General features: G+C 37.4%; 1 protein-coding gene across 2 annotated transcripts in view; it reads left to right on the forward strand.

Moving 5' to 3' along the window:
- Positions 1-9,591, forward strand: part of CENPE (centromere protein E) — a 36,311-nt gene extending 26,720 nt beyond the window's left edge. For both annotated transcript variants that reach the window (XM_057404602.1, XM_057404603.1), the window contains 10 exons: positions 474-686; positions 1,879-2,088; positions 2,605-2,814; positions 4,086-4,307; positions 4,946-5,149; positions 5,699-5,811; positions 6,277-6,374; positions 7,228-7,390; positions 8,174-8,433; positions 9,494-9,591. In XM_057404602.1, the coding sequence (XP_057260585.1) occupies positions 474-686; positions 1,879-2,088; positions 2,605-2,814; positions 4,086-4,307; positions 4,946-5,149; positions 5,699-5,811; positions 6,277-6,374; positions 7,228-7,390; positions 8,174-8,433; positions 9,494-9,591 (1,791 nt within the window). The remainder of the gene's footprint in view (positions 1-473; positions 687-1,878; positions 2,089-2,604; positions 2,815-4,085; positions 4,308-4,945; positions 5,150-5,698; positions 5,812-6,276; positions 6,375-7,227; positions 7,391-8,173; positions 8,434-9,493) is intronic.
- The last annotated feature ends 2,293 nt before the right edge of the window (positions 9,592-11,884 follow it).

Consider the following 11,884-nt stretch of genomic DNA (forward strand, 5'->3'; position numbering starts at 1 on the left):
ACACTTTCTATCCTACATCAGCAGCAGGGAGCTAATACTGAGGGAAGTAAACATTAGTTGATATCTTCATGGTGCTCTCCCCTTCTGACTTCTGTAATAGGTTAAGATCTTGTCTGCTTATTATGCAGTTTTCTGATCTTATCCCCTGTGTCCAACAAGAAAAGTACAAATGTTAGTTCCACTGTTTTGGGTTGTTTTTTTTTACGGTGGGGTGAAGAGTTAAACTGGTGAATCCTGTTTCTTTCAACTAAGAACCAGAGATGCAAGCAGTATACTGAGGAAGTTTTATAGTTTAAAACGTAGAATGTAGCTTCGTATGTGATACTTGAATTGCAGTTTACTGGGAGTGCTTTGAAGCATATTGACCAATACATACTGCAGAGGCTAGTCCTAGAGTCTGATGGTTTATTTTAAGCTTCTGTTTAAAGCTAATCACTCTTTACTATGAATTAATCTGTTTCACTTGTATTTAGGCGCTTCTTGAGAAATTTCCAGCTATGGGGCAGAGGTACGAACGTCTGTCTACAGTGTCACTTAATCTAAAGAATGCACTGAATAGTCAGAAGGTAGTGATAGCTGCGATAGACACTCAGCTTTCATCGGAGCAGAGTAAACAAGTCAAAATACTTCAAACTATAAATGAGAAAATAAACAGAAATCTCCAGAGCTTATTGAACAAACTGAAGGTAACAACTTTTAAAATGCCTCATATTGCTTTGGTGTGGGTTGTTTTTTAATAAGCTCTCAAATTAAGAGCTAGTATTCTTTATATTTTAGCTTTGCTTTTTTTTTTGTGGAACCATATCTTGGGGAAAATAAATTGATGGTAAATGTTTTTCAATCCTGGAAAACTGGAACTATTTAGGTAATAAACCTTAGTTTTTTATTGTAGTTCAGCTGTTTTGCAGAGTAATTCATTAATATTAATCCATTTTAACTGGAAAAAGAAATTTTCTTTCTGTATGCAATAGAGCAAATTATGGACCCCTAAGTGTGCTGCCTGTCTTTTTCCCCTCACAATGAAGAATACCTTGGAGATGCATTTGTACTCTGCAAGACTACCTAAGTAGTTTAAGTTCTATAGCCTTGCGGACCTTCTGCGATTTTGTAGTCCAGTAGAGAAACAGATTCCATTTATCAAAATTAAGGGCAATTGGGAAAGAATTCCTGTTATCATATGCAGAAGTACAGTAAACAAAGTATTTTTCTGTTTCTTTATTTGCCATCAAATGCTAAGGGGTTTGGTGGTGAGGGGAGCAGTGGGGACATGATGACACACAGGTCTGGGGAGAGGGCAAGGTTCATATCCAGTATACAAAAACACTGGACATACGATCTCAAGAGTCAGTCATCTCTATAAATAGCCAGTAGCAAGCAACTCCTGCAAAGAACCTTATTTCATAACTTTAGGTTTTGCCTTTTTTTTTCCCTCCAATAGACGCTTTTTAACTTTTATGGTTAAAGATGTTTAAGTAGATTAAGTTCAACTAGATTGAAGCTTTAAATCAGCACAGTGATATTATACTTGTAGATCATCTACACCTTTCACAACTCTTAAGAGGAAATAAATACAACAATGAATAACTCACTTGGCTTTTCAAAGTCTAGATTCATGGAAGGCTGTCTAGCGCATTTCAGGCTTTCTGGCCTCTTTAGGAGTCCACAAAAAATGGCATCCTTTAGAAATGCTGGTCCAGCTACAATTCTTAAATGACACTGCTATTCAGCTCATGTGAACTTGATTTGCTTGGTCATGCTTTAGTTGTGCTGGGCACCTATGGACTAGGAAAGTGAACAGATTGAATTATGGAATTTTACCTGGATGTGAGGTACCATTTTAAAGCATACTCACTGATGCATCCTGTGCTTCTCCAACAGTTCCTGTTTAGTCGTGTTTGCTCAAAGAAAAGAGACTATTATGCTACTGTTAACAAATATGAAATGGAATTGCTTGAGGAAAAGAGAAAACAAGATCAGCTACAAGCTCAGATTCAGTACCTAAGAAAGGTCTATTTCAACCAGAATGAAGTGTCTTCTCAAGAATTAAACATCAGTGAAGTGCTGCAGAGTTTGCACTTGGAGGCAGAGGTAGTATCTGAAATAATTTTCAGGCAAACACTTGCATATTTTAAGGCATTGGGTAATGTGGTGGTGCTAATCTAATAGCATTGCTTTTATCTGTTGAGACTTAAGGGGGGGATTAAAATTTGTAGTTTCTATGCTACTAATTCTATAATTTGAAGTTTCTATAAAGTTTTCTCAAGTATATCAAAATTAAAGACGTTATAAAGTAGTGGGAATGTTATATACTCATTTGCCCTTTAAATTGCATACTTCCCAATACTAAGGTTACTTTTAAAACAATAAAACACTTACTAACATGCATATTTTTTTCCCTTCACACCTGCCCCAGGAATGTAGATGACAGACTCATTTTCCCAGTAGAGTATAACTTAAGTATAGCAGAATTCCTTTTATGTGATAATTAGATGCTAAAACGGATTTTCTGCAACTAGTGATGCCCAAAAGGGCAAAATGTATATTTAGACATGTAGTTACAAAGCAATATTTAAACTTGAATTCTCTTTTTTTCTCTTTGTAAAGAGCATTTTCAAAGATATATCAGAAATGGAAAGTGAACTTCTCTGCATAGAGGCAGAGTTACAGCAGGAAGAAAGTGCTAGAAAAGAAACTGCACAGTTTTGGGAAGCTTGTTCAGGAGCTCACTGTGATGCTGAGGAACTGAAAGAAGAGTTAAAGAAAGATAATGAAAGGCTTTCACAAGTCATTAACTTCTGGAATCCTAAAGTAAAGGTAATGTTACATCTAATTTATTGTGTCTAAGCACTCTGTAAATGCCTCTAATCTGATTGCAAACAAACAAAAAATGCTATTTAAAGATTATGCATTATCATCAGCACTCTACTGTATTCATACTTAACTGTAAGAGGTAGGAATACTCCAAAGATTTTCAAGTACTTCTTTCCTACTGTATCCAAACTTGGAAATTTGCTTTGTGAAAAATTTTCTAGGTGATAAATATGTGGAGGAGGTATGCTTGTGTTAGACCGAATTCTGGAAGCTGTAGGTTCATAATTATTATATAACTTTGCTTATGGAACCTGGCAGCTTGGCCTTCCTTTCTCTTCTTTTACCTTCTTACCTCTTGTCCCCTTTGGAAAAAGTGTTTTACAGGGTTAAGTGCATAACAAACAGGACTTCATGAGATTTTATCTTTTTGATCAAATGCATTGAGCACTTCTCAAAGAAACAGGTTATGGGAGGGAATCCGCTACTTTCTGAGTTAGGTGTAGGGAAGTTTTTACAACAAGGATATCCTGGAAGTTCCTGGTCTGTTTATGCTATTCCTTTTAATAGTATTGATCTGAAGTATGAAGAGCTCACTACCCTTCTTCCCTCAGTGTTTTGACTCAGTTCTGTCCTGTTAAGTTTAGCATATTTGAAAGCTGCTTCTTGTAGAGATTAGCCAGTCTTGACTTCTTCAGGGATTTCCCAATATTGCCAGGCTTTTTGGAAGAATTCCCTGACATTCATATTTTGTGGATCAAAGCTTCCACCAAACAGATCTAGTATAGTGGTGTCATTTCCTGACAATGTGAAGTTTCATTTTGTCTGGCATGTTAAACATTTCTAGAATAGTCCAATGTGAATATTTTCTCTCAAATGGTTTCACTTATTTTAGTCAATGGATACATTCTAACAAAAACCTCTGTGAATAATTGTGTGTGCCTCTGTTAGTCTTTCCAGTATTTTGTTTCTGTAATGCATGTGTTTGAGTTAATGCAGAAATACATTTCTAATATAAATGTATTTTATATTATATAAAATATAATTTTGTAGCGCATTGTCTTCTCTTTTGCCCCTTCCTGCTTTCAACTCCTTTGGAAAGGAAACCAGTACTTTGAGTGCTAGTGACGCATTTCTGATAGCAAGCATCTGCAAATGGGATGCTGAAACAAGAGTGTGAAATAACACAAACCAAGACACTTCTTGTTTCTACACCTAATTCTAGTTGATTCAAAAATAATTTAAAATTTATCAGTATGGCACTCTTTTATTTTCAGATACTCCTTCAACTTTCATCAGAGCTGGATGCCAGAACTGCCAGTTATTGCCAAAATGCTGATGTTGAATCAAAACAGAGAAAAGAGAAAAGTGAAGAATTGCTGCAGGAACTAAACACTCTTAAAGAACAACTGGCCCCTGGTGGCTCTGCCAGTCAAGCGTTAGAAGAAGAAAACTACAGGCTTCGTAACAAGTTACAGGCTGCAGAACAAGATGTGAAGGTACTGGTATTTGTTTCTAAGGAAAGCTTATTTAATGCTTGTTTTCTAAGTGAGAATATATCAGGCTGGAAAAAAAATTAGTATTGATGGCAACTGTAAATCCGTGCCACCTCATACCAGCCCAGAGTGCACTTCAGTTTTGTAGCTTTTTTTATTCCAGAAGTGCAAGTTTGAGCTCTTGCCTGTCATGTGTCTTAATTACCTGTTTTCTGTACACAAATATCACTTCAGAAATCAGCATGAAATGTTCCTGAATGGTTTTGATGTATTGATTTTAATAGTGTGATACTCTTGATGCTTCCTCTAAGTGTATGGTACTCACTATATCAAATAAGAAGCTGGAGAATAATTCTGTCTTTAATCCTAGGGATTGAGGACTCATTTTCTCTCTGTCCTATTTTTTGTCACAGTTGCCCTTGTTTGAAGCACTTATTTTTTTCTCCTCAGACTTGAGTGTTTCAGAATACTAAAAGGTGACACAAAACCATGAGGGTAGACACCAACAGTTGCTATAGAGCCTGTAGTGTTGGATGTTCTTGTGTGGTTTGGGTTTTCCTTTTATTAAGAGTATGATCATGTGCTGTTACTGTTGTATCCTTTTGTATAACTACTCATAACTGATTGATATATTCCAATAGGCTAAGGAAGTAAAAATTCAGGAATTGGAAAATGTAATAAAAGAAGTAGGAAAAAATCTTGACAAGAAAGATGACACTATAAACAAGTTACAAGCACAGATAAGAACTAAAACGGAGACAAGTGGGCTCACCCAACTGCAAGACAAACTGAATGAGATGGAGAAGTGCCTCAAAACTGCCTTGACAGCGAATCAGAGTCTTCAGGTATGAGCAAAATGCTTCACTCTTCTCATTCTCATCTGATCTTGGAGAGAGAATCTGCTTGAGAACAGCTGTAGCTGAAATGTAGCTCTCTCAAGTCCGTTTGGTTTGTATGGCATTCTTAAACACTGTACTTGCCAGTTTCACACTCTACCAGTGCAGCTTTCAGAGGCAAAACTTAAAACCCATAGTCCTGGGCTCAGCAATATTAGAAGCACTTATGTGCTGCATTTCTGAAACATTCTAAAAGTTTTATTTTGAAACTGAAGCACGAGCTGTTTTTTCTATGTCATATGGTTGCATACTAGTTCAAAATTCCCTTAGATGTGCAAACAAGTCAAACTTGCTATAGTATGATTGCATGTAATACATCGGAGTTAGGATACCAGCTAATACTATAGTGCTCATTGGTAATGTGGGCATTCTTACTCCAAAATAACTTCCAGCTCCAAGTCTTGTCCTGCAAAATCTAGCAGTAAAGATACAAAGTAAGCAACCCTTAAACTCATTGCTAAGAAACAAGCCTCTTAACACTTAATCTTTTCTTTTCAGGCGAAATTAGATAAAGGTGCTGAGTTGTATAAAGAAGAAATTGATAATCTCAAAACACAATTGGTAAAATGTGATATGGAAAGAATGAAACAATCCAAATCTTCTGATTCAAAGTAAGTTCAGCTTCTACCTTGTTATAGTTCTCCACTCTTTAGCTCTTAGCTCTTACTTTTCCATTTATTTTTTTCAATAGAATAAGAAGTGAGCATTCAGCTTTATGTATCCTAGGTTTTTGCTGTAGCTAGATTCCAGAGAAAGTAAAAAGCACATGCATCTCGGGTTGATTATAAAACTCCTACTCTATATGCACACCAAAATATCAACCAACCCATGTTCAGCCATAAATGAAATGAGGAGAAATCAGTAATTGAAATCACTCTTAAGTCACTGAAGTGAATGGATACACAGAGAATTCTAGTCCAGTTTGTTTCCTGCACTCTACCTAAAATCTGACAACCAGATTTATATAGTTTTACCTGTAATAACTTTGTTTTGTATTTGATAGCACATAGTAGCTCTCCTGAAACTGTGATTATTAAACTAAGATTTTTTTTTTTCTCCCTTCCTGCCTCATATAGACTTGCTAATTATAAAGCTCTTGCAGAACACCAAGAACAACAGATAACAAAGCTGAAAGAAGAACTTAGAAGAGCACATCAACAGCATGATGTTACTGGTAAATTCAAAACAAATATAAGGAGCTCTATGTTAAACATTCAGTTTTAAGGTCATATGGTTGAAGTCCAGATTAAGATATAGGCATTTTGCCTCAAAGGGTATAAGAAGGATTGGGTGCATTGGAAGATAAAGCGGAAAGTAAAATGTTAGCTGCACATACAGAATCACAGAATCATTAGGGCTGGAAGAGATCATCTAGTCCAGCCCCCCTGCCAAGGCAGGGCCACCTAGAGCAGGTTACACAGGAGCGCATCCAGGTGGGTTTTGAATGTCTCCAGAGAGGGAGACTCCACAACCTCCTGAGCAGCCTGTTCCAGTGCTCTGTCACCCTCAACATAAGGAAGTTCTATCTCATGTTGAGGTGAAACTTCTTGTGTTTTACTTCATGGCTGTTACTCATCATCCTGTCACTAGGCACCACTGAGAAGAGTATGTCACGATCTTCCTGGCATCGGCCTTTTAGATACTTATATGCATTAATGAGATCCCCTCTCTGTTTAGTCTTTTCTCTATACTAAACAGGTCCCAGCACATTTGCCATTTTTTCCTTGACTTCACATGTGAACAGCTAATTCTAATCATTCTAATCATACATATTTGAAACTATTTTAACTCGAAATGACCCAGTGAATATTCTCTTAATTTTCTCAATATCTCCCTGGCAGTGTGAATAGTGGTGGGGGGTGGAGGAGAGGAGGTGGTGGTTTACAGAAACAAAACAGAACAGAAAACCATTGTAATGGCACTTGTAATTGAGTGTGGTTTTACATGTAACACCATAGGAAGGAGCAGACTAAAAAAAAATCTGACTGTCCAAATAATGCATGTATCTGTATAAAACTGTTTCCTAGTGGTGCCAGAAAAAGAAGCTCCTCAGCAATCCCAAATGCCTATTACTTGTGGTGGTGGCAGTGGTATTGTGCAAAGCACACAAATACTTATTCTAAAATCTGAAAGAGTGAAACTACAGAAAGAGAACTCGCACCTGATGAAACAACTTGACATTCTACAAAGGTAAGTATAAAGCTGATCAACAACATGTCAAATTATTTCTTGCTATTTAACTATGTATGCCATCAGCATCTCTTTCTGGGAGGCCTACAGAAGTGAGGAATTACTATAAGATTTTCTAGATACTTTCACATCAAACTTATATTTAAAGGTAGTGAGTTCCTGCTTATGTATCTTTATGGCTTTGACCTTGGTTTTCTGTTTTTTTTTTTTAATCTTTTAAATGCTAGAAGATATACTTAAATTGTATGTTGGAAAAATTTTTAGCTTGGGAAATAAATTGCCTCTGAAAGCAAGATGACAGATACGGTGTTGCATTGCTGTGTGTGTGTGGTATGTCATCTGAAAATACAGGAACTGTCTTAGAACCATAGAATCATAGAATAGTTAGGGTTGGAAAGGACCTTAAGTTCCAACCCCCCTGCCATGGGCAGGGACACCTTACACTAAACCATATCACCCAAGGCCTCATCCAACCTGGCCTTGAACACTGCCAGGGATGGAGCATTCACAACCTCCCTGGGCAACCTATTCCAGTGCCTCACCACCCTAACAGGAATGAATTTCCTCCTCATATCCAATAAAAACTTCCCCTGTTTAAGTTTTAATCCGTTACCCCTTGTCCTGTCACTACAGTCCCTAATGAAGAGTCCCTCCCCAGCATCCCTATAGGCCCCCTTCAGATACTGGGACATACTTGTTGGGAGGTTTTTTTTCCTTATATAAAGAACTACTTTAAATTTTTCTTTATTAAATGCTGGGGTGTGTTTTGTTTATATTTTTCAGTAATGAGCTTCAACTGAAAGAGGAAGTTAGAAAATGGAAAGAAAGAGCACTAAAGAAAGAGAAACTCTTGAGAGAAAATGCTCGAGAGATGATGGCGAGTTCCCCAAAGAAGACAGTGTCATATTCCCGTAAAGAGCAAATGCCTTCACCTGCCAAGGAACCCGTTTCTCAGGAGGCTGTGACTCCGGATGCAGTGAAGACTCTGCCACCGACTTCTGCAACAAATTTCTTTGATAATTCCAGCTTGGGTACACTTACAGGTGTGTGACACAGTGATAGTGTGCTGTAAAGGTTTGGAGAGATAAAACATAAGGGGTGGTCTGTGAGATGAGGGTGGTAAATACTCCATACTTCGTATATTCTGACCTGAAGTTTGCATGGCAACACAGTTTTCCTGAGTGGTTAGCTGACAATTGTAGGGCTGACCAGCTGGAGCCATGAAGCTTATATATGTTCTACAGAACCTAAATACTTAAATGAACTCTTCACCCCATGAACATTATACAGTCTTTTTTCTTTTGCGAAACTTTTGTTTCTTTTGGTTTTCTTTACTTTTGTTGGAAGTTTTTATGACTGACTTTTTAATTAGCAGAATATCATTACATCATACACATATAATTACACATAGTGTTGTGAATGCTCCATCCCTGGTGGTGTTCAAGGCCAGGCTGGACAGAGCCTTGGGTGACATGGTTTATGCAAGGTGTCCCTGCCCATGGCAGGGGGGTTGGAACTAGATGGATCTTAAGGTCCTTTCCAATCCTAACTATTCTATGATTCTATGATTCTGTTCTATGATTAGCAGATAGCTGATGTTCTACACTGTTTTGCTTTTTAACTTTACATTGGTTAAACACAGACTTCTGGCAAAACTGTTTGAAGTTACCTGCTGGTTAATGTTTTTCTTCAAGATCATAGACTCCAGTCTCTGTTGCATCTGTCTGCCTGGCTTCAACTGCAGTAGTAGCTGTCCTGATAACTTCTGTTCCTCAGCCCTGGTCAAGATTTCTTACATCTGAGGAAGTCTCCTAGTGCTCTAAATTAGCATATTAATGCTACTGCCCTCATCACTGCGCTTGATTTTAAAAACCTCTAGCAGACATGTTGGAAAGTTAACCAGTTTTCCAGGTATTAATGGCAGACTTCCAGAAAGAATATAATCCATTGCAGGTCCTTGTGGTACTGTTACCAAGATCCTCAGAGGCAAGCTTTGATAGAGGACATTTGAAACACTGGTCAGGATTGAATTGCTGTATTCCTACTGCTTGTCTAACTGGGAATGTTTAGATGTTACTTTAACATTCTTGTCTTCTGTTATAGGTACACAGCCTGCGGGGAAAGAGCCCCCAGAAGAACATCTTAAACACTGGTTGGGAACTTCAGAGAAAGAAAAAGCCCCTGATTGTATTGCTCAATAAAGGTGTTTTGTTTTAAGCTGGCTTTACTGTCACTACAGCCACAACCTGCATATATGAATTACTTAAGATCAAAAGCAATCAGCCTCTCAAATTGTGAGAAAAGCACTGGCATGCAGATCCCTTGCTATCTTGGAGTTGCTACAATTGGAAAATCAGTCTTGTTGCCCACAAACTACTGATCTGATTATGTTCTGCTTTCGTGGCTTGTTTCTTTCCTGGATGGCAAAGAAAGAAAAGCTAATGTATTAAAGAAAAGGAAATGGGAATGGAACATTAATCTACTGTGAAACTTCTCAGTCATAAATTAAATTCTGTCATTCCTAAACCAGCCCTCTTCTGGGTGGGCAATACTTGTGTCTTCAGAGTGCTGTTGAGTTGGAAAGAACTATGCTTTTTGTTTCTCAGCATGTGGTTTTTATAACATGCTTTCTCTCAGTCCACAGAAACGGCATTTTCACCACAAATTTAACCTATCTGGACATTGCAACTGAACTCACTAATTTTCTGTTTATAGGGTACAATCAAGGGTTCCTTTTAAACACCTTACAGTATTTCTAAGCTCAGCTAGTTATGGTACCAAGAATAACTTTGTACTTGGCATCTTTCAAAATACTTCTAGTGCCCGTCTGAAGTTGCTATTGGAATTTTTCTTAATAGTAAGCAGTGGACCTGACACTTCTTTGCTACTCTAGTGAATTGAAAATAAACTGAATGGTGATCAGGGCTGCAAGACACTATTTTAATAGCCTGCTTATCTGCATTGTGAGACCTACTTTTTGTATGTTTTGTATAATAACATTTGTTTTGACAATAAAATGCTAAGTATTTAAAAACATATTTGTTCACTTTTGCTATGATCTAAGGGTGTTTGATTACAATATTCAGTATCTAAGAACTCTCTTTTTATAGTAATCACATCACTTCATTATCTTGCTTCTTGTCTTGTGTCATCTCACTTTCTGCAATAATTACTTTGTGTGGAAGTTTACTGTTGGTGTTTAGTTTAATTTTTGGAGTCTGTCAGGAAATTTTTGGGATCTAGAAGTTCTTCCTCCCATGCCCTGCACTGCCAACTAAATAGGAATTTGGCACTCAAACCCAAAGATCAACTCTGTTTAAGAACAAAATAATCATCATGATACAAGAGTCATACTTAGGGAAGATAAATATATCAAAATCATAATCCTTATTTTATATGAATAAAGCTTTTGCTGCAAGTGTGTAAGTACTCTGTTTTGGGTTACCCAAACTGATAAGCAAATGGTTACACTGACACGTTTCCTGGAATGCAGCAGTTGCGGTCATCAGAAATGTTGCAGAAGGATTATTTATGTGATGGAGGTCTTTAAGAGGTATCTAAAAGAACCAACTATCTTTTGTCCTGAATAGCTGAAAACTGTACTAACTGTTGTAACTACTAAGAAATTGCAAGCATCTATCTCAGTCTCTTTGACCTGAAATGTATTTTGGGAAGCTTTTAAAGCTATTGCTAGCCAAAGCTACACAGATTCTCACTACTATTAATGTGTTCAGCAATGAACTGTCTCCTTTCGTACCACAGCCATGGGCATGTAGGAGCAGTTTATTTCCTGACAGTGATATGTGTTAAGTACTGATGCGTTTGTGGTGGTGTTCTTTAATTTGTTTTGAGGGGGGTTGGTTGGGGTTTGGATTTTTTCTTTTTTTGCTTTGTTTGGTTTATTTTTTTGATTTCCACCATTACTGAAAGATATTTCCTTTACCAGCTTTTTTTCTCTTTATTCGTTCCATCTTGGTGCTTTAATAAATGAGTTTAACCTTCTTCCTTTTGGAAGGGAGAAACAATGTGTGTATACATAGATCTACTTTTCTTATACACAGTTACAGGGGCAGTTCTGTTTTAAAAGCTAACGTAATTTAGCAAAAAGACAAGACAAACTTAACACATAAAGTTAAGTAATGTTAACCCAGTTTAGCCACGGAAGTGGCTTCTCTTAGGAAAATATGCCTTACAAGTTAAGGCAGGACTCCAAATTCTTCATGAAAACATCAATAAATTATTGTTCTAGTTTGGAATTAGGTAGCTTATATGGTTTAAAGAGAGATTGCTGGGGGGGGGGGGGGCATGTCTGTGGCCTGTTCTGGAGGGAATCCTGTGGATTTGTTGAATTCCTTAAGGAGAATGGATGGTGAACGCTGGTGCTCCTTTTTTAGTGTGTTTTTTTTTCTGCAGGAATAAAACCACAGCATTCAGTCTCGAGTTTCGGTAGGTGGCGGCATCTCAACGTTTCAACAGGAAATTACGTTCTAGAGA

The sequence above is a fragment of the Pezoporus wallicus genome, unplaced genomic scaffold (assembly GCF_028554395.1).
Source record: "Pezoporus wallicus isolate ANWC-B61680 ecotype Strahan unplaced genomic scaffold, APGP_CSIRO_Pwel_v1 contig_1583, whole genome shotgun sequence".
Classification (NCBI taxonomy): domain Eukaryota; kingdom Metazoa; phylum Chordata; class Aves; order Psittaciformes; family Psittacidae; genus Pezoporus; species Pezoporus wallicus.